Source organism: Nannospalax galili, unplaced genomic scaffold (genome assembly GCF_000622305.1).
Source record: "Nannospalax galili isolate Female #2095 unplaced genomic scaffold, S.galili_v1.0 scaffold933, whole genome shotgun sequence".
NCBI lineage: Eukaryota > Metazoa > Chordata > Mammalia > Rodentia > Spalacidae > Nannospalax > Nannospalax galili.
The window spans coordinates 487729-508426 of NW_008333281.1; the positions used below are offsets into that span (position 1 = coordinate 487729).

Consider the following 20698-nt stretch of genomic DNA (forward strand, 5'->3'; position numbering starts at 1 on the left):
CCCCCCCCAGGCTTTCAGCTCCTTCTCTGAGGTCTTGTGCTCACCCCTTGGCCCTGGGAGGATGGGACATCTTGATTGACAGCTCCACCATGACTCCAAGGGGAGGCAGTGGGCCCTAGAGTGGGTAGGTTGCAGCTTGTAGGCTAACCTGTGATGTTGCAGAAGCAGAGTCCGCTGTGCCCACTCCGGGGCTGATGCTCCCTGAGATCCCAGATCACGGGAGCTAGAAGATGCCTGTTGAGTGGATGCCTGTGAGAGGGTATGGCTGACTGGGCAGCTGGCGGTGGCATGGTGGAACCCCGAGTGGCTCTTGCTGCACCATGGCCATGGGTCCTCCCCATCATAAGCCTAGGTCATCAACTTCTGTGGCTGTGAGTCCTTCCCTCACTGTGCCTGTGGGACCTCCCTATGACCAGAACAGGGCATCTCTATGATGTTGCTTTGCTTTAACCGTGGCACATAGATAGATATGAAGTTTACCATGGTGACCATTGAGTACACAGCCCAAGAACACGAAATGCCATGCAACTGTACAGTCACTACCACTTCCTCCAGAAAAAGCCCCTTATCCTTGCAGTCAGCTCCTGTCCTGAGTCAGCACTAAACACCCCCACCTCCAGCCCTGATGTCCACCCTGTATTTTCCTCTCTGTGGCTTAAGTGACTCCAGTGCCTCAGGCTTGTGGACCCTGGGGTCCCCTGTCCTTTGTGTCCAATACAAAGCCTCCCATTTCCCAAGCTCTGTTGTGGCACGTACCTGTGCATCACTCCTTTGGGGACTGAAGGGTGTTCTATCCTATGGATTGTCAGTCTGCTCAGTGTCACTGCCACAAATTACCTGAGATAAACAACATAAAAAGAGGAAAGGTTTATTCTGGCTCTTGGTTTCAGAGGGTTCCATGAGCATTCATTTTGGGCTTGTGGGTGCCCAGTGGAGGGGAAGTGTTAAGGAGAAGACTGCCTGCCTATGGCAGCGGGGAAGTTAGGGATAAGGGGAGAGGCCCCAATCGATCCCTCCAGGGCCTCTCCCCAGTGATCCGATGCTCTCCCACTAGGTTCAACTTTTTGAAGGTGGCTTCACCTCTCAAAGAGCCATGGGCTGGGGAGCAGGTCTGTGACATTCAAGATCCAACTAGATGTACACTTGCCATCCCAGCATTCAGGAGGTTGAGGCAAGAGAATTTCTGTGACCTTGAGGCCACCCTGGGTGATATAGTGAGTTCTAGGCCAGCCTGGGCTACAGAATCAGCTGCTATCTCAAGCAAGCGGTCCAGCAGGATGGGCCATTTGATCTCCCTCCTCGTCGTCAGTGGTCACTGGCATGGTTGTATCATAAGATAGCTCGATCTGGGCTGTTGACTGGAGTTCCGCGAGACATCCCTCAACTCCACTGTGCAAGCCTAAAGGCCTCGCAGTGCATTAAGGCCCTAGAGCAGCTTTTAAAAGAGCCTCTTGCTGGAGAACTTGTTCATGAATTGTTCATTGGGTTCTCTGGGGCGGCTAGACCTCGGCCTGCCCCCACCCATCCAGCCTGGGTCTCTGGAGATGACGAAGCCCTAGCCTGGGAGTGGTCCAGAGTACAGGGCTAGTAGAAGCCCAGACCCTTCTGTGCCTATAGGACAAGACACATCCACCAGCCAGACCCTCCTCCGAGGTAGAGCCTGGCTTTTTGAAAACTTTTTCCTCCTGAAAGTGTTGACTGTCCCCACAGCTTTGTGCAGTGCCGTTTACTGTTTTGTTTTTGTTTAGAGACACCATCTCATATAGCCCAGGCTGGCCTCAGACTCTTACGTAGCTAAGGATAACCTTGAACTCTACCTTGTAGCTTTTGTAGGTAAAGCCATACTGACATTTTGGGCTTTTGATTTGAGGTATTATTTCTTTAGGATAAATCCTAGATGTTAGGATGTCTAGGTCACAAGAACAAAACGCTAATCTGACTGGAGACTCAGGTTGGGCAAGGCCCTGCTCTGGGACTTCTAGGTGGACTGAATCATTTATCTCCATCACAAGGAACCTGAGGCCCAGAGAGGTACTGTGGTTTCCCTGGGGCCATACAGCTTTGACCCAGGCAGGATTTGAACCCAGGCAGACTGTTCCAGAAGCCTTGTTTCAGTCACCCTCTAATCACTCCGTCCCATCTGCCTCCATCCTCACACTCTCCTGTCCCTCTTCTTTTTTAAAATATTTTTTATTTATCATTTTTATTTTATGTGTATTCGTGTATTGACTGCATGTGTGTAAGTGCACCCGTGTCGTGCAATGCCTGCGGAGGACAGAAGAGGCTGTCGGATCCCCTGGAACTGGAGTTACTGACAGTGCTAGCTGCCATGTGGGTGCTGGGATTCGAACCCGGGTCTTCTGCAAGAGCAGTCAGTGTTCTTAACCTCTGAGCCATCTCTCCAGCTCCCCCTCTTCTAAGTGTGCCAGTTGCTGGACTGAGAGCCTGTCCTCCCATGACGGTGGCATTGTAAGTTTGGAGCTTGTTTAGATCAGCAAATACCCTACTTCCAATGAGGCCGGTTCACCTGGAGAAAACCAGCTCTAGATAGTGTTTTCATTGGCAGAGCAACAGAGGCAGAGACCCAGCTGGGACCTACCTAGGTCCTCTATCCCTTGGTGGCCCCCCCAAAGAAAACTCCTTGGGGCTCTGAACCACCCAGCTATTCCCAGCCGGCCTTCCTTGTGACATGCTCAGCTCCAGGTCACATCTAGGCTCCAAACCCACTCTACCCCTTTTCAGGAAGTTGAACTTGGATCGGGACAGATGTCCACCACTCAGGGTCCCACCACCCAAAGGCTCTGGCTCAGCTTAGCACTCCAAACACTCCACTGAGCCCCACAGTTACATGTGGGCACTGCTTCAGGCCATGTGTTCAGGGCCTCAGTTTTCAGGGTAAAGGGAGGTGCCCTCCACCCAGCCACACTGAACACTGAGCACCATCTGGAGAATTCTATTTATTCCCACACGAGGACTCTGCGGAGGGCTTGCCATCCTTTAGAAGCTAAGGCCTACTGCTCACGGGGGTCACAGCCCTTTCGGAGTTCCTATAAGTGAAGGGAAAAGGGGGCTGGAGAGATGGCTCAGTGGTTAAGAGCACTGGCTGCTCTTGCAGAGGACCTGGGTTCGATTCCCAGCACCCACATGACGGCTCTGAACAGTCCTTAACTCCAGTCCCAGGGGAATCCGAAGCCCTCTTCTGACCTCCACAGCATTGCACGACACAGGTGCACTCACATACATGCAGGCATTACACTCATACACAAAATAATAAATTTTTAAAAAAGAGGCAGGAGAGACAAAGTAACTTCATTTAACCCACTGTGCTCCACCCACCAGCACACAGAGCTGCTGGCAGATCGTGGGTCTGATTGGCTGGTGGGGGGACTCCAGTTGACTGGGGATCTGGGGGGAGCTTTAACCAACAAGGCAAGGCTAGGGTTAGAGGGTGGAAAGCTCCAGTTGGCCTGCTGGGATCTCAGACTTGGCTTTCTGAGCTGGCAGATTTGCACCTCTGAAAGCCAGGGATGGCCCAGCGGTCACCAAGCAGCAGAGTCAGGCTAGGTGCAGTCAGCGCTCTGTCTCTGTCTGTCTCTGTCTCTGTCTCTCCTCTCTGTCTCTGTCTCTCTGTCTCTGTCTCTGTGTCTGTCTCTGTCTCTGTCTCTCTGTCTATCTCTGTCTCTCTGTGTCTTTCTCTGTCTCTCTGTCTCTGTCTCTGTCTCTCCTCTCTGTCTGTCTCTGTCTCTCCTCTTTGTCTCTCTCTGTCTGTCTCTCCTCTTTGTCTCTGTCTCTGTCTCTCCTCTCTGTCTCTGTCTCTGTGTCTGTCTCTGTCTCTGTCTCTGTGTCTCTGTCTCTGTGTCTGTCTCTCTGTCTCTGTCTCTCCTCTCTGTCTCTGTCTCTCTGTGTCTCTGTCTCTCCTCTCTGTCTCTGTCTCTCTATGTTTGTCTCTGTCTCTCCTCTCTGTGTCTCTCTGTCTCTCTCTGTCTCTTTCTCTCTCTGTCTCTCTCTCTGTCTCTCTTTCTCTCCGTCTCTCTGTGTACCACCACCACTTTTTCCTTCAGGAGTTGTAGCAATGGAAAGACCATCTGTCTGAGTCCAGTGGATGTGCTGCTTGCTCCTCTCTGGCCTGTCTCCCTCCTCTGCTCTGTCCAGCCTCAGCACCACAGCCCTTCCCACTCTCCTCCCTCCCCTGATCCCCCAGGAAGACACAGCCTCTCCTCCCTGCTGGCCAGCTTTGCACTGATGGAGTGGGCATTGTCAGTGCCTGGGCAGACATGTGCAAATGTCCTGCGGCTGTCATAATGACCTGAGACTTGAGACGTGTCACAAACTGACTTGAGGCAGTTGGGCTTTGTGTTGCACAGTTCTAGAGGCCACTGGCCTGAGATGGAGGTGTGGCAGGCCCTGAACCCTCAAGAGGCCCTAGGAGCGCCTCCTTCCTGCCTGTTGGGACTCCTGGTGGCTCAGGGCATCCTAAGGCTGCAGACTCTGCCTCAGCTCCTCACCACTGCCTTCTCTTCTCTGTCTCTGTGATGACACCAGTCACTGGTTTAGAGTAGAAACCTTCAAATCTAGTGTGAGTTCATCACCTTGCCACCTGCAAGATCTCACTTTCACATCTTTGTAAAGAAATAAGGACCTTGTGGCCTGTGGTCCTTTTCTGAGGGGGACACTGCTCAGTCCACTCTAAGTCACCTTCAGTATCAGCTGCACCAAGTTATCCAAGGGCAAGTCCTTGACCTCCCGGGTTTTGGTGTTCCTGTCTGTAAAGTGGCGTCCGATTTCCAGAGGTTGTGGGGGGTCCCTCTCCCTCATGCCTTTCCAGTGCCACCACCACAGGACAGGGATCTGTGTACTGGAGCCTAGGAAAGTGCCTGACACACGGGGCTCCAGGTGCTGAATGACCCTTCTGGGGGTGGAGCCTAGACCAGGGTTGTAAACCAGGCCAATTTTTCTCTTACCAACAAATGTGTATGTGCTACATGCCAGCATGGCATGAACCTGGAACAGGGCACACATGAACAGGAGCGCACACAGCCTGGGTGGGCAGAGTAAGGGGGTGCAGGAGAAAAGCTGGGGAGCCACGAGGGACTCAACGCTAGGCTATGCGGGGCTGACACTGGAGCCACTCCTGTATGAAGAGCAGTGTTTCAGGCAAAGGTGCGAAGGACAAGTGTGGTCAGCTGAGAGGGAGGAGGTGAGGTTGTAGGAATCAGACCGTGGGGCTGGGGTAAGAGTGGGGTCCGGGGCACTGGGCAGGTGGTACTCTGGGAGCTGAGGTATGAAATCTATTTTTTTTTCTTCTTTCCTTTTTTTTGGTCTTTTTGAGACAGGGTCTCCCTGTAGCCCCAGCTGACCTGGATCTCACTATGTAGACCAGGCTGGCCTTGAACTCACAGAGATCCGACTGCCTCTGCCCCCTGAGTGCTGGGACTAAAGGTGTGAGCCACTACGCCCAGCTTGAAATCTATTTTTTTCTTCTAATTTTTTTTCCTTTTTTTCTGGAGCTGAGGACTGAACCCAGGGCCTTGTGCTTGCTAGGCGAGTGCTCTAACACTGAAAGTGTATTTTTTTATTTTTATTTTACATGTATGAGTGTTTTGTGTGTTTGTATATAAGTGCACCACGTGCATGCGATGCCTGCAGAGGATCTAAAGCTCTCACACACTTGTCACCCAGAGTATCTCAGTGAGGCTGGCCCAGAGGATGGGATGGATGTGGTACATTGGGTCCCAAGTCTCCTTTATTTTTTCCCCACACTATAAATAATATACTATTAGTTTCTGAAATCAAACCTACGTAGGTACAAACTTCCATATTTAATATGTAAGTGTGTTACCTCTGTACAAACAGGAAAAAATTTGTTTGCAGACCAATGGTAAACTGTTAGCCATTTTCCAAACCTGATAGCACAGCTTAAATTTCCAAAAATGCAAATTACATATGAATGTGTGTACTCATACATGTATGTATATATTTACGTAAAAAGACTGAGATTGGGGCTGGGGAGAGGACTCAGTGGTTAAGGGCACATGCTGCTCCTGCAGAGAACTTGTTTGGTTCCCAGCACCCACATCTGCAGTTCACGACCACCTATAGCCCCAGCTCTGAGGAGCCAGTGTCATCTTCTGGTGGCTGTGAGCACTGCACTCACAACTACATGGACATAGACGCACACATAATTTTTAAATTATAACATAATTACGTATAATAAATAATTTTTAAATTAAAAATAATTTAATTAAAAATAATTTTTTAAAAAGATCAAGGCTGGGGGTTAGACCTCAGTTAACATTCTAGCGCTTCGGAGGCAGAGGAAGGAGGGATGAAGGGTCATTCTTGGAGATGTGGTGTCAAGCCAGCCTGTGCCACAAGGATGAAAAAAAGAATAGGTAAAGCCATGCACGGTCTGACCAAGAGTCCAGGCAACTCCCATAGGGTGCCCAGCGTGCTCAGCACTGTCCCTGCTCCCCACAGGAACCCGGGGGGCTGACTGCTAGGGTTATGAAGTGCTAATCCAGATCTCCTTCTAGAACCTTCTATACAGAGCCTGTGGGGAAGCATGGGTTAGGAGGGCAGAGGCTCCAACCCAGGTTGAGCTCAGAGCACACTGACCTTCAAAGCCTGTTTGAAACTGGGGCCAGATGCCAACTGACCTGGCCGTCCTGTGCCTAGCGCACAGCACAGCCTCCTGCTCACACAGCCACTTAGCCTGTATCTCATCTCCTGTCACTGGTGCTTAAGCTAAGTAAGCTTCATGCCACACTGCTGTTCTCAAGAATTAAGAGGTCAGGCCAGGCATGGTGTGCACGCCTTTAATCCCAGCACTCAGGAGGCAGAGGCAGGCGGATCCCTGTGAGTTCAAGGCCAGCCTGGTCTACATAGTGAGCTCCAGACCAGCTGGGGCTACAGGGAGACCCTGTCTCAAAAAGACCAAAAAAAAAAAAAAAAAGAATTAGGAGGTCAGCCAGGGCACATTAGTGCCTTCCTTGACTACCTGACCCTAACTGCTGACCTTAACTACTGACTCTGATCTCCTGACCACCTGTCCCTGACCACCTGACCCTGATTACCTGACCCTAACAAGCTGTGCCCCGCCTGACCCTGAGCCTAACCATCTGACCCAAACTGTCTGACCCTGACTGCCTGACCCTAACCACCTGACCCTGAGCCTAACCCCCTGCCTACCCCTGCTTACAGCCCAGCTCATACTGCTGACTCAGATAGGGCCACATTGTATGTTCTCCTCACACAAATGTATGATAGGAACACAGCAGACAGGGAACAAAGATGTCTCAGCCACAGCCACAGTGTGCCCACCATCCTGACAGGCCTGCTGCATCCCACAGCTGCTCTGCTTTCCCTGGCCCAGGCTTCTAGAGGCCACACCTGTCCCAGGCTTTCTTTATTGGCTGGGTGTGGTGGCGTACACCTTTAATTCCAGCACTCTGGAGGCAGAGGTAGGCAGATCCTCTGTGAGTTTGAGGCCAGCCTGGTCTACATAGTGAGTTCCAGGTCAGCTGGGGCTACAGAGAGACCCTGTCTCAAAAAGACCAAAAAAAAAATACTCTTTATTAGCTGGATGTGGTGGCATATACCTTTAACCCGAGCACTCAGGAGGCAGAGGCAGGCAGATCTCTGTGAGTTCAAGGCCAGTCTGGTCTACATAGTGAGTTCCAGGTCAGCTGGGGCTTCAGGGAAACCCTGTCTCAAAAAGACAAAAAAAAAAACCTCCTTATTTATTCTTGGACAATTTCATACATATATAATGTCTGGATCTTATCCACTCCAAATTCTTTCAACTCCCCCAAAAGGTCCCCCAGCCAACCCAACACATTCTCTAGGCCACAACATGTCCCCCAGGGCCCCCGACATGTCCCCCAGGCCCTCCAACATGTCCCCCAGGCCCCTCAACATGTAGGTCCCCCAGCCAACCCAACACATTCTCTAGGCCACAACATGTCCCCCAGGGCCCCCCACATGTCCCCCAGGGCCCCCGACATGTCCCCCAGGCCCCTCAACATGTCCCCCAGGCCCCCGACACGTCCCCTGGCTGCTTTCTTGTCCTTTTTTAAATTACTCATTGTGTCTAGTTAGTGCTGTCTACTGGTGCATGGACATGGGGCCATCCACCAGAGCATGGGCAGTCTACCAGTGGTCAAACCAAGGAAGAAAAATGACCCCCTGTAGCCATCGACTGCCAGTAGCTCCTCAGTTAGGGGTGGGGCCTGGTGAACCCCTCAGCAGCCAGCATTCTGCCCTGACTTAGTGCACACTGGAGATGATTTCTTGCACTCTGAGAGTTGCCCACCCTTTTTAATGCTATGTAGTACTCCCTCATGGGGCCACACCTGTAAGACATTTCTAACCCATCCTCAGCTTGTCCTTAACAAGCAAGACGCATACTCTTGTCACGTGACCCATTTGTGTAGCACCCAATTGTGAACTATCAAAATTTGTGTCTGGCATGGTCAAACTGTCTGAACTATCGTGGTCGGATGGTGTATGTCCTTGCTATTTTCAGATCTTTCAAAGAGACCCCCTGAAAATCATAACTGGTGCCCCCTCTCCCACTGTCCTGCCCACCACCTGGGAGATAACAGTGCCTTCAATTAACCACCTTTTCCATTTCAACAATCTGATGGTGAGAAATGGCATCTTGGGGATAAACCTGGCTGCATGTCTTTTTGTGTGTAAGTGTTGAACCTGAGTCTCTCAGTGTAGCGCAAGTTGGCTTCCAACTCACAGTCCTCCTCCCTCAGGAGTGAGGGGTGGCGGTGTGCAGCAGCTGTGCTTGACCCTGACCCCTCCTGGGCAGCACCAAACAGATGCAGAGAGGGCAGGAAACTTCCTCAGAGCGGTGGAGAGCAGTCTGAGGGCGTGGGGTCCTCCAGTGTGGGCTGTGCTGCTGGCCCTGACATAGCTCTAGTCTTCCAGGTGTGTGGTAGATGCACGCTGTCATGTGCCTGTGTGGGGTGGGCTGTGTGGGGACGGGAGATCTGCACTGTCAGAAACCTGCATGATGGGCTGCATGGGGACGGGTGACCTGTGCTGTCATGTGCCTGTGTAGTAGACTGCGTGAGGACAGGAGATCTGCTCCATGCCAGACACACATTTTTGAGCCTTAGAGAGTAATGATGACTAACCTGTTCTCTCTCTCCTCTCTCTCTCTCTCTCTCTCTCTCTCTCTCTCTCTCTCTCTGGAATTTTTTTTGAGACAGGGTTCATGCTTTAGCCCAGGCTGGCCTGGAACTTACTTTATTTACTATATAGCCCAGGATGGCCTCAGCCTCCCAAATGCTGGGATTACACAGGTTACACCTGTGATTCTCAGCCGAGATTGATTCACCTGTATATGTGTATGTGTATGTGTGCATATGTGTGTATATATGTGTATCTGTGTAGGTGTGCATATGTGTGTATATATGTGTATCTGTGTAGGTGTGCATATATGTATGTGTATATCTGTGTGTATGCATATACGCATGTATTTATATATACATGCATGTATGTGTTCGTATATGTGTGTATCTGTGTAGGTATATGTACATGTATCATGTGTATATATATTGTGTATGTATATGTGTATACATGTGTGTTTGTATCTGTGTATATATGTATGTGGGGTATATGTGTGTATGTATTTATGTGTGTATATATGTTTGTATTTCTAGGTATATGTGTATGTGTGCATATATGGGGGATATATATATATGTATGCATATGTGTATGTATGTGCTTATATTCATATGTGTGGGGTATATATATGTATGCCTGCATATGCATGTGTATACATGTATGTATGCAGAGTGTATATACATGTGCAGTATGTGTATATATGTGCATGCATATGTATGTGTGTATGTGTACAGGTGTGTATATGTATGTGTATGTATGGGATATGTGTGTGTGTGTGAAGATGTGCCAGATTTCAGAGACAAGACAAGCCCAAGAGTCGATATGGTGACACACCTGACATGCAGCATGTGGGAGGCAGAGGCGGGATGGTGGAGAGCTCGAGGGCAGCCGGCACTACAGAGCAAGACCCTGTTTCAAAAGAATAAAATAAAACGGGGTGTCCAGTTGGATTTGAATTTTGGATAAGAGGGATAATTGTCTGGTACAAACACCCCCAATTCTGTATGGAACTTAAGTGCTAACATTAAATGCAACTGTCAAATGTTCAGGTTTATGTGGAAGCCCAGCGTCCCATCAATACTTTGAGACAGTTTTGGTTCTCAGCAGAGGGCACCACAGCATCGGGGATTGAACTTCCCGAGACACGCAGGTGGCTGCCACAGAGAATGTGGATGTGGCAGGCAGAGCTGGGGGCCCTGGCTTACACCCAGCCACGTATGTCCCTGACTGGCTCCAGTGCTGACCTGTCTCTGTGTTTTGTTCTACTTGCTCTGGTTTTCTGAGATAGGGTCTCACTCTGCAGCCTGGGCTGGCTTCAGACTGGTACCATCCCCCTGCCTCACCCTCCCATGCTGAGATGATGAATGTGCTGTGTGCCCAGGTTTGCTGGTTTTCTCTGACTAAGCTCATCCCACAGGACAGCATCCTCATGGGTCCATTTTAGGGATGACAAACTGAGGGCCAGGAGAGGGGGCCAGCACTGAGAGGTAATGCGCCCAGGGCTGGACCAGACCTTCTGCACTGAACCCTCGCCCTTGGCAGCTGAGACCCCGACAGCCTTCCCTGAGGGACCTCTGTGGGATGGCAGGGACAGGTGTGGATGTGGGGGGCACCGACAGGAGGAGGCACTGCAGAGGGCAGTGGGGTGGGTGGGGGGTGGCCCTTAGCCTGGCCTCCCTGGCAGCTCAGATGGCCTCCTTTTTCCAGGTTCCTCCCACCAGCTGCGGGTCCCTGACACAAACTGGGGCTTTTCCCTTAATTAAAAAGAGATTTGAAAACATCTCTGTTGGGCCCAGGCTGCCTTGAAAAGGTAAAAACCATCAGAGCCGTCCAGCCTCCTCTGTAATAACAGCAGGCTTTCCCTGTCATGGAGTTTTAAAAGGAGAGACAGAGAAAGAAGGATTCAACCTATCTGGGTCCCTCAGAGGCTTTTGCTGTTTGTGTTTTGAAAGATTCACACCACGCACTCACCCTGATCTGCTCCTGCATTCCTGCCCAAGGGACTTTGCGAACTCAGTGACTGCCCCTTGCTCTGCCTCTGCCCCACCTGCTGCTGTGATTGGGCCCCTCTGGGCAGCCTCTTGAGCTCCACTTCTCCTCTCGAGCCATGAATGGTCCCTCGCTTGTCTTCATCTCTCTCCTGACTGACCGAGATTTGGGCAGACCCAGCATCCAATCCTGTGTGACCCCAAGCAAGGTGCCTGGTCCCGCTGCCGTGTCTTAGCATCAGAGCTCAGCATCACAGCCCCTCACGGCAAAGCCTTAAGCAACTGGAGACCCTCCCTGCTTCTCCCCGCTCCCCACACCCCGACGCACCCCACAGTCTCTGGGGTCCCATTCCTGTTCATGGGGTAGGAGCAGAGGCGGCCCCATGGGCAGGCACAGGAACATCTGCTGGGGTCATTTTGGGCTGGGTGTGTGCCCAGCTGTGGTTCTCTGCACTGTACACAGCAGGTGAACAGTGAAGACAGGAGACCCTCTGGGGCCAGGCTCGGGGCTGCGGTTGGTCTTACCTGCAGAAGAGGGTCACAGAGGCCTGGCACAAAGGTGGGCAGCCCCGGACAAGACACACTTCATTCCCATTTCAATACGAGAGGAAAAGCTGACGTGAGTGCTATGTTGAACCCAGGGATGGCTGTATATGGGGGGTCTCAGGTACCCCATGTTCCCCTTGAACTCAGTATGTAGCTGAGGTTGGCCTTGAACTTCTTTTTTATATTTTAAGCAAATGAATATTTTGCCTGCATGTATGTATGTGCACCATATGCATGCCTGGTTCCCACGGAAGTCAGAAGAGGGCTTCAGATCCCCTGGAGCTGGAGTTAAGGACGGTTGTTAGCTGCCATGTGGGTGCTGGGAACTGAACCCAGGTCCTCTGCAAGAGAATCCAGTGCTCTTAACCACTGAGCCATCCCTCCAGTGTTGAACTTCTGATCTTCCTGTCTCCACACTCCTCCGAGTATTGAAATTACAGGTGTGACCACCTCAGCTGGTTCACGTGGTGCTGGGAATGGAACCTAAGGCTTTATGCATGCTAAGCAAGCACTCGATCCACTGAGCTACATCCCCATCTCTCAGAACCAGGAATATTCTGCCCAGCACCCTCCAGCTGTGCTCAGGCACAGCAAGGCCCTTGACACACATAGCTCTGCATACCAGCATCTGGAGGTGCCCAGTTTGGGTTGTTTTGATGAGGAAGGGCTAAGAGTTCACTGCATTAATAACAGCTGGTGTTGCTGGACAATGCACTGCAAAACCAGCTCTATAGTCTCCTCCCTTGAACAGCCTGGGAAGCAGTTGATGACGCAGCGTGACCTGTTCGTGAGGTCATTATCCATCCCCCCACCCCCGCAGCAGGGGAGGAAGCAGAAGTCCAAACAGGGGAGCTCCTGCACTGTGGGACCAGCAGGTTGGAGCCCGGCATGTGTGTGGAAGTTGCCTTGAGCGGGGACAGGCAGGCCTGGCTTGCTATTACAGAGTCGGGGCGCTGTTTCACAAAGAGTCAGCAGAGAGCGCTGGTGAGCTGGGATGCCTGTGCAGGATGGGAATGTCCACTTGGGGGCAGCCAGGGTCTGTTGTGATCCAGGGAGGTCTGGGGGATGCTGAGAGTCGGGCTGGAAAACCTTGCCGAGCACCCAGGGACCTGGGTGTCCTGAGCTGAGTCTGGAGGTGGGGTCACAGGCATGAACTCACCTAGTCCCAGGGCTTTGGAAGGAGGAGTTGGGCGCTGAGTCAGTAAGGGCTACAGGCAGTTGGGGCTCAGCCTGCCATACACGTAACGGTGACTCATGCCTGCCATGGTGTGAGGGTGGAGGACAGGGCTCTGCTCACCTCCGCTGGGGAGGCTACAGCAGGGGCCTGGCCGGCTTGGTGGGGAGGTGCCCGACCCCCAGCTCAGTATTCCCCAGGCCCTGGTCTGCTGGATCAATGCAGGCCACACCATCCACATGCATATCAATCCTACAAGACTGGTATCGTGGCTCTTTCCACAGTTACCCTAGTTCAAGGAACCCCAGAATCCTAAGGAAGTTTTTCCAGGCTTCTGGCACCCTTCATGTAGAAAGCGGAGACAGGCTGGAGAGATGGCTCAGGGGTTAAGAGCACTGGCTGCTCTTCCAGAGGACCCTGGTTCGATTCCCAGCACCCACCACAATCGGCTGTAACTCTAGTTCCAGGACATCTTGCACCCTCTTCTGGCCTCCACAGGCATTGCATGGCATGGGTGCATTTACATACAGAAACTAAAATAATAAAATAAAAAATAAAGGAAACAAGCGGGGAGTGGTGGTACATGCCTGTAGTCCCAGCATTTGGGAGGCAGAGGCAGGCGGATCTCTGTGAGTTCAAGGCCAGCCTGGTCAACATAGTGAGTTCCAGGACAGCTGGGGCTACGACATGCTCCTCGGCTTCCTCATGTGTGTGCCGTGCATGGGTATGTACACAGATTTTTAAATAAATAAATAAATAAATAAATAAATAAATAAATGGAAATGGAGACTCAACCCCTCTGAGGAGGCCTCATGAGTATCTGTTAAACTTCCCAAGGTGAGCTAGGAGTGTGGCAACGCTCACCTTTAATCCCAGCACTTGGGAGGAAGAGGCGGGCAGATCAATGTAAGATCAAGGCCAGCCTGGTCTACATAGTGAGTTCCAGGTCAGTTGTGGCTGCAGGGAGACGCTGTCTCAAAAAGCCCCCCCTCAAAAAAATTCCCAGGATAAAAGGAGAGGAGGAGAGGCGGGGGAGGAGGAAAGCCAGGCTGGTGGGGCACACCTGCAATCCCAGAACTTGGGAGTCGGAGGCAGGAGGGTGAGACGTAGGAAATTGGCCTCAGCTATAGAGCAAGTTCAAGGCCAGCCTTGGTTCCGTGAGACCCTGGCTAAAAAAAGACAGAATGAGAGACAGAAAGAAAAAGAACAAGCCAGGTTTGGTGGTGTATGCGTTTAATCCCAGCACTCGAGAGGCAGAGGCAGGCTGATCTCTGAGGTCAACGCCAGCTCGGGCTACAGGGGCTACAGGGAGACCCTGTCTCAAAAAGACCAAAAAAAAAAACAAAAAAAAAACCCATGGCACAGCGACCAGCAGACGGCAGAGTTGGCTCTCAGCCCAGGCTCACCAGGCTGGGCATCAGTGTTTTTCTGTGCAGCTTCTCCCAGGGTGGCTTGGGCCAGGAGGTAGAGATTGGGGTGCAGCAGAGAAGGAAGAGCACAGCAGGGGGCCCCAGCCCTTGGCACAGGAAAGCCTCCCAAGCTGGCTTCAGGCCTGCCCCAAACCTCCAGCAGGCCTGGTCCCTGGTCTGCACCCCACCTCACCTGGCCCTCTGGAAACATACTTTTAGTTGTGAGACAGGCATGGATGGTCAGATGACAGTTCTGACCACTGCAGGACAAAGAGCTTGGGGCCAGGATTAGCTTTTAGTTTTGGGGGGTTTTTTGTTGTTGTTGTTTTGGTCTTTTTGAGACAGGGTCTCCCTGTAGCCCCAGCTGTCCTGGAACTCACTATGTAGACCAGGCTGGCCTTGAACTCACAGAGATCCACCTGCCTCTGCCTCCCAAGTGCTGGGACTGCAGGCATGTGCCACCACACCAGGCTACAGCATTTAGTTTTTAATCTTGCCTGGTCCTCGGAGAACTCTGCCCTCTGCCCAGCCACCTCTGCTGCTTCATGAGGCTGCACGAAGGCTCAGGCCCGGGGTCCTGCTCTCTCCCTCCCTGCCCCACCCTCCTTCCACCTCCGTTACCCCTCCCTCCTTCCCCCTCCTCCTTCCCCTCCTCCCTCCCTGCCTCTCCCCCTCCTTCCTCTCCCCGCCTCCTCCCCTCCCCTCCCTTCCTTCATCCCTCTTCCCTTCCTCTCTCTTTCCTGCCTCCATCATCTCCACTGAGCCACAGATACTTCTAGATTACTGTGACTGTGAGCTTCTGATACTGTCAAAATCCAAGTGCTGCCCGAGGCACATTAGCGTTGAGGATTTGAGGAAGGGGCTCTGGAGTGAGGGGGTCCTTCTGTCACTCTGTCACGATGATGTCCTCAGCCCTCCTTTGGTGGTAAGGACAAGATGGATGGAGGTGGAGCCTGGGTCCCAAGCCCCTGGCTGTGGGAGTCCATTCAGTCACACACAGCTGGCCCAGAGGTGCAGTGCTCCCCATCAGCCAGGCTCTCCATTCGGGTTTGGCATCAATATGCCTGGGCCGTGAGGCTCTGTCGGCCTGTGGGGACAACAGGCTTGTCCCAGACTGACTCCCTGGGGACTGTTCTGGGTATGATGCAGCAGGGGCTGGCCAGCCACAGCCCTCGGCCGGATCCTGCTGGCTGCCTGCTGTTATAAATAGAGCTTTATCAACACAGGGCCATGCCTGCATCCCCATAGGTTTTTGGCTGCCAGCATGCCACAGAGCTGTATGTGACCACCAGCTGTAGAGGCAGAGACAGTTACTGCAGGGCCCTGTGCAGAAAGCTGTGGGCTCCAGTGGGTGGGGGCGGGGCTCAGGTTAGAGACCCTGGCTACCCCACATCTGCTGGTCAACTGTGTACTTACCCTCCCTGGTCTCTGCTTCCACATCAGTGCAATGGGTGAGCAATATTTGGCAGAAAGTGGGGTGAATCGAGGGCAAAGACTTCATCAGCCCTTGGCAAAGGGTTTGAACCCTAGAGACCCTCCCTGGCTGTCTCTCTCCCACACTGGCTTCCATGTCACAGGGTCACAGGACCTGCAGTGGGGGCAGGGGGGGCGGTGCTAGGGCACAGCCTGGAGCTTGTCAGGTTCCAGGTGGGGTGGGAGGGGCTGGGACTGAGACACTTTGACTTTGACCAGGCACAGGGGGCACATCCCCAGCAGAGGCAGGGACCCATCCCCATTTTGTCAGTGAGAACAGGAATGCTGCGAGCTAGGCTGAGGCCAAAGCTGAGGGTGACGTGGACAGGGTCTCTCTGGCCAGCTTCTAGAAAGCAGTACCCTGGCTCTGGGTTTCTGCAGAGAGAAGTCCCTGGGCCCGTGTGCTGCTTCCTGGGAGCCAGTGGCAGGAGGACTTGAGGGCCCCTCAGGGGGCCATGAACTGTGGGGATTTTGAGCTGTGACTCCACTTTGCAAACTGTCAGAATCCTTAGCCAGTGTTCTAGAGACTTCTGGGAGAGACTGCTAAAGAATTGGTGGCTGATCCAACAGGACCCCCCCCCCAGTACATGAGGTGACCCATGTTGCTGGGGCTGCACCCCACCTCCCTTTGGGTGTGATAGGTTGCTAGGAAGACCCACAGACATTAGCAAGGCCTGCCACACAGATACCATTTGTTCTGGGGAAGAGACTCGGACTCTGATAGTCTGAGGGGAGATGCTGTCAGGGTGGAAGGCTCCAGGCATGCATGTCTAGCTGTCCCCTCTCTCTGTGTAGTCACAGGCAGTGCTGGCTCCTCCTGATGCTGCTGTGTGACAGAGTGCAGCTGTGGTGCTGACGTGTGAGGGCGGGCAGCCACCTCACCAGGCCCCCAAGCCTCCCCGTCTGTGCTGTCGTGGGTTGGATTATGCCCCCCAGGATTTGTATACCGTGGCTTGTGCCTGGAATCCAAGCCCTGGAGAGGCTGAGGCAGGAGGACTAGGAGGTTGAAAACAGCCTGGGCTACATACATAGCTAGACCCTGTCTCAAACCAAAAAGGAGAAAAGATAGGAAAAAATTTTAATCAAAATAGCCATGGTATGTATGGTTAAGGAGCCAGGGCCAGGGTGAATCTGACCAATCGTCTGTGTTGGCTCCTCGCCCTGACTCAGAGAAGTCCCTAACCTGTTCCATGAGATGACTGTCCTGCTTGGGGGCAAGCTTACTCCGGGGTGATGTGTCTAGCGGGTCTGCTTATTCTAGAATCCAAGGTCATTTGCAGGCTGAGGACAGTGACTCGAAGACAACCAGGTGCCTCAGTGACCAGTGGTCAGAACCTGGTCAGTTTGCCTCAGTGACCCTCTGTGCCACCCGTGAAGGGGTGAGGGGCTACTGTACACCTGAGGTTTGTCAACCTTGTATCACTAGTTCAGATACATCCAAGTGATTTAGCAGGCCTGCGTGCAGAGCTGGCCAGGAGACAGAATCCAAACGGCCTCATCCCTTCCTGCCATTAGCTGCCCGCCCCAGAACAGGGTCAGTACTTTTTTGAAAAGTTGTTTTCTGTGTATGTGTATTTTGCCTGCATATATGTAACTGTACCATGTATGCAATACCCTTGGAGGCCAGAAGAGTGTGTCAGATCCCCTGAACTGGAGGTATAGATAGTTGTTAGCCTTCATGTGGGTGCTGGGAATTGAACCCGGGTCCTCTGTAAGAGCAGCCAGTGCTCTTAACTGCTGAGCCATCTCTTCAGCCCCCGGATCAGTATTTTCAGTAAACTGTTCCTTTTGTGCTTGTGTGTGTGTGTGTGTGTGTGTGTGTGTGTGTGTGTGTGTTTTGAAACATAGGCTTGCTCTACATTTCAGGTCGTGGACTCCTGATCCTACTGCCTCCGCCTCTAAGTGCTGGGATGACAGGCATGCATCACCACACCCGGCTTTGGCAGACATGGCTTCCAGGTCCTGTCACACTTGGGTGTCCTCTGGGAATGAGGTCTGACCTCTCCACAGGACCAGTGGCCAAGACAGGACAAGGGAAGACAGGCAGTGTCTTAGACCTCGCCTCAGAAGTGACGCTCACTACTGCCCAGTCTGTTTTTTAGAATGAGTCCCTAAGCCCCCTCCCCACCAAAGATGAGGCACATGGCTTAAGGACCTCCTGATGGTTCCCAGGGTGGGCCTGGGGTGTCAGGAACAGTCACTCAGGACTGTCGCCCAGCTTTATGACACTTAATTGCCCCCCAAGTCTCTCTTGGGAGAAGACACGACAGACCCTAAAGAACTTAGTGTCTGAAGGTTTTCTTTAATTCACGTAAAATTTAAAGGTCTGCCATTTCCTCTGCCCCAGGCTCTGTGCTGGGCTCACAGGGTACCAGTGAGGGAAAGGTGGTGGCCTCCAGGTGCCCTAGGCCAAAGGTAGGACCTTGGCCTCTCAGAGCCGATGAGTAGAGAACACAGGCCAAGGAGGTTATGAGTTCATAGACTGAGCTGGTGTGAGCCTGCTCTGCCAGGTTTGGAGGGATAAGTTGGAGGTCATCGGCCTAGAGAAGAAAGCACATTCTAGGTAAGGGAGCACTGTAGGCAAGGGAGGGTAAAGGGGCTGAGGGAGCCCAGTGGGTTTGGGGGCCCTGAGTGGGTAGCACACAGGACAGGACAGGTGACTAGGCTGGGAGACTGGGAAGCTGTGCCCAGCATTTCCCAGAATTCATTTCACGACTTGTGTTCCTCCAGAATTACATTCTAAGGTCATCTTAAATGTGGGAAACCCGGGGTTAAGCACCATTAAAAACCTATCCATGCCAGGTATGGTGGTTTACACCTGTAATCCCAGCACTGGGAAGGTGCTAGTCAGAGAATTACTTTGAGGTTGTGACCAGCCTGGACTACAGAGTAAATTCCAGGTTAGCGTGGGCTATGGTAAGAGCCTGTCTCAAAAGAGGAAAAACAGCAAAACCTTTTCTCATACAGGACTTCTCAGAGCCTTTACCTAGCAGAATTGTGAGTCTCTAGAGGGGAGGGAGTGAGTCGATGCATTCAGTCAACAGACATGTAGGGTTCCCAAACCATTTGATTGTGGAGCCCCTTCCTGGAGCGTCTCAGGCCAGGTGTTCCAGGGAACACACTTTGGGAAATGCTGCCCTAACTGTCCTTGGGATTTTGTGTCAGGTTCCACAGACTTGGGGAAAGAGGGTCCAGCTAGAAGACCAAAAGAGGGGTGTGGGTGGAGGGGGAGAAGTGGTCACGGTGGGGGGGGACCTGCAGGTTGGGGAGGTGATAGACTCTGGAGTGGGGCCGCTGGTGGGCACGCTGGCTCTAGCCAGAAGGAGGGAAGTGGGATAGAGAACAGCTTCCTGTGACTCCAGTCCCATAACTGGGCGTAGCCAGCTGACCACTGACTTGGGGAAGTAAGCCTTTGAATTCATCAGCTTAGAAGATAAAGGGAAACTGCTAGAAAGGTACAGCTTGCCCAAACTGACAAAAGGCAAGGTAGGACAGGAGACCCACATTTGAAGCCCGGGGTGGTGTCACATGCTCGTCATCCAAGGACTTGGGAGGCTGAAGCATGACAAGGGCTGTGTGTTTGTGGCCAGCCTGGGTTATGGAATTAGACCCTGTCTCTAGCACAGTCACAGAAGTCCTTAAACTTTCCCCTCAGAACTCTTACACAGTCACATGCCCAGGCCAGGTTACTACAGGCGTGAATTTTCCCCTCAGTGACTAGGGAAAAGTGCACACCTGACAGCCTTTCAGAAGACTCCTTATGGAGAGGCAGCTTGGGAGAGCTATCAGTCCCAGAGACACTCTGGGGACCTGCCCATGCCCATTACCCTGGGAACCTAGGGTTCCTCAGTGGGTGAGACATGCAGACTCACCACCGTCATGGAGCTTTGTAAGCTCCGGGGGGGGGGGGGGCATTTCCTTCTCCTGAGCCTCAGTTTCCCCATCTGTGCAGGGTAAGGAGAAAGGGAAAAAGCCTTGGTGGGGTTGCCTGGGTGCTGATGGCCTCTGCATCCTGTGTCCCTCAGGCTTTAAGATGTGCGTCAGCAGCAACAGCAGCAATCACGATGAGGCCCCTGTGCTGAACGAGAAAAACCTGACGGTCCCCAACATCATCATCACACCCCCGACCCCGACGGGCATGGGGCTTTCCAGAGACACCAGGCAGCCAGGTGAGGACACACTGACATGCAGGGGACCAGACCACTCCCAGGATCCTTCTGTGCCATGGTCTGACCTGTTCCCCATCTCCCCTTGGATTTATTAATGCATGGTCAGCTCTGTGGACGCTGCACTCTGAACCCTCGCCAGCACGCCAGGCCTTGGTAAGTAATTGGGCGGCCCTTGCCAGCAGCTGGTTGGATGATGAAACGGGTCTGGACTGGCCCACACTGCTGTACCTTAGCTGGTCACTGGAATTAAAGAATGCCCCGTCCCTGCCAACAGCCAGAGGGCCTCCAGTAGGACAGATGTGGAAACATAGCCCATTCCAGACTATGGTCGACCTGAGGTAGAGGAAGTCATAGAATGTTCCTTGTGAGACAGCATGACAGGAAGGGGCCCTGCTGGCCCCTGGGCAGACTGCTCCCTGTGCACCAAACAGGAACATACAGAGTCAGGCCTGAGCTAGGGGTGCTGCTGAGACAGTGAGTTTAGCCAGACCTGGTGAAACAGGTCTGCAATCCCACCTGCTCTGGAGGCTGAGGCAAGTGGACCACAAGTTCAAGGCCTGCTATAAAGCTATAAAGAGAGGGTTGGGATGTAGCTTAGTTGGTAGAGTGCTTGTTTAGGTTCATGAAGCCTTAGGTTCATTCCCTAGCACCGTAGAAAAGGTATGGGTGGGGCTGGCAAGGTGACCAAGTTCTGGAACTCACGTGGTAGAAGGAGAGAACTGACTCCACAAAGTTGTCCCCTGACCACCACATGCATAGCCCACACTCATTAAATAAATAAATAAATAAATAAATAAATAA

The 20698-nt window shown here is 52.5% G+C and overlaps 1 protein-coding gene across 2 annotated transcripts in view; it reads left to right on the plus strand.

Moving 5' to 3' along the window:
* Positions 1-20698, plus strand: part of CUNH16orf74 (chromosome unknown C16orf74 homolog) — a 37349-nt gene that overhangs the window by 13874 nt on the left and 2777 nt on the right. For both annotated transcript variants that reach the window (XM_029561015.1, XM_008827892.3), the window contains exon 3: positions 19754-19897. In XM_029561015.1, coding sequence (XP_029416875.1) covers positions 19754-19897 — 144 coding nt within the window. The remainder of the gene's footprint in view (positions 1-19753; positions 19898-20698) is intronic.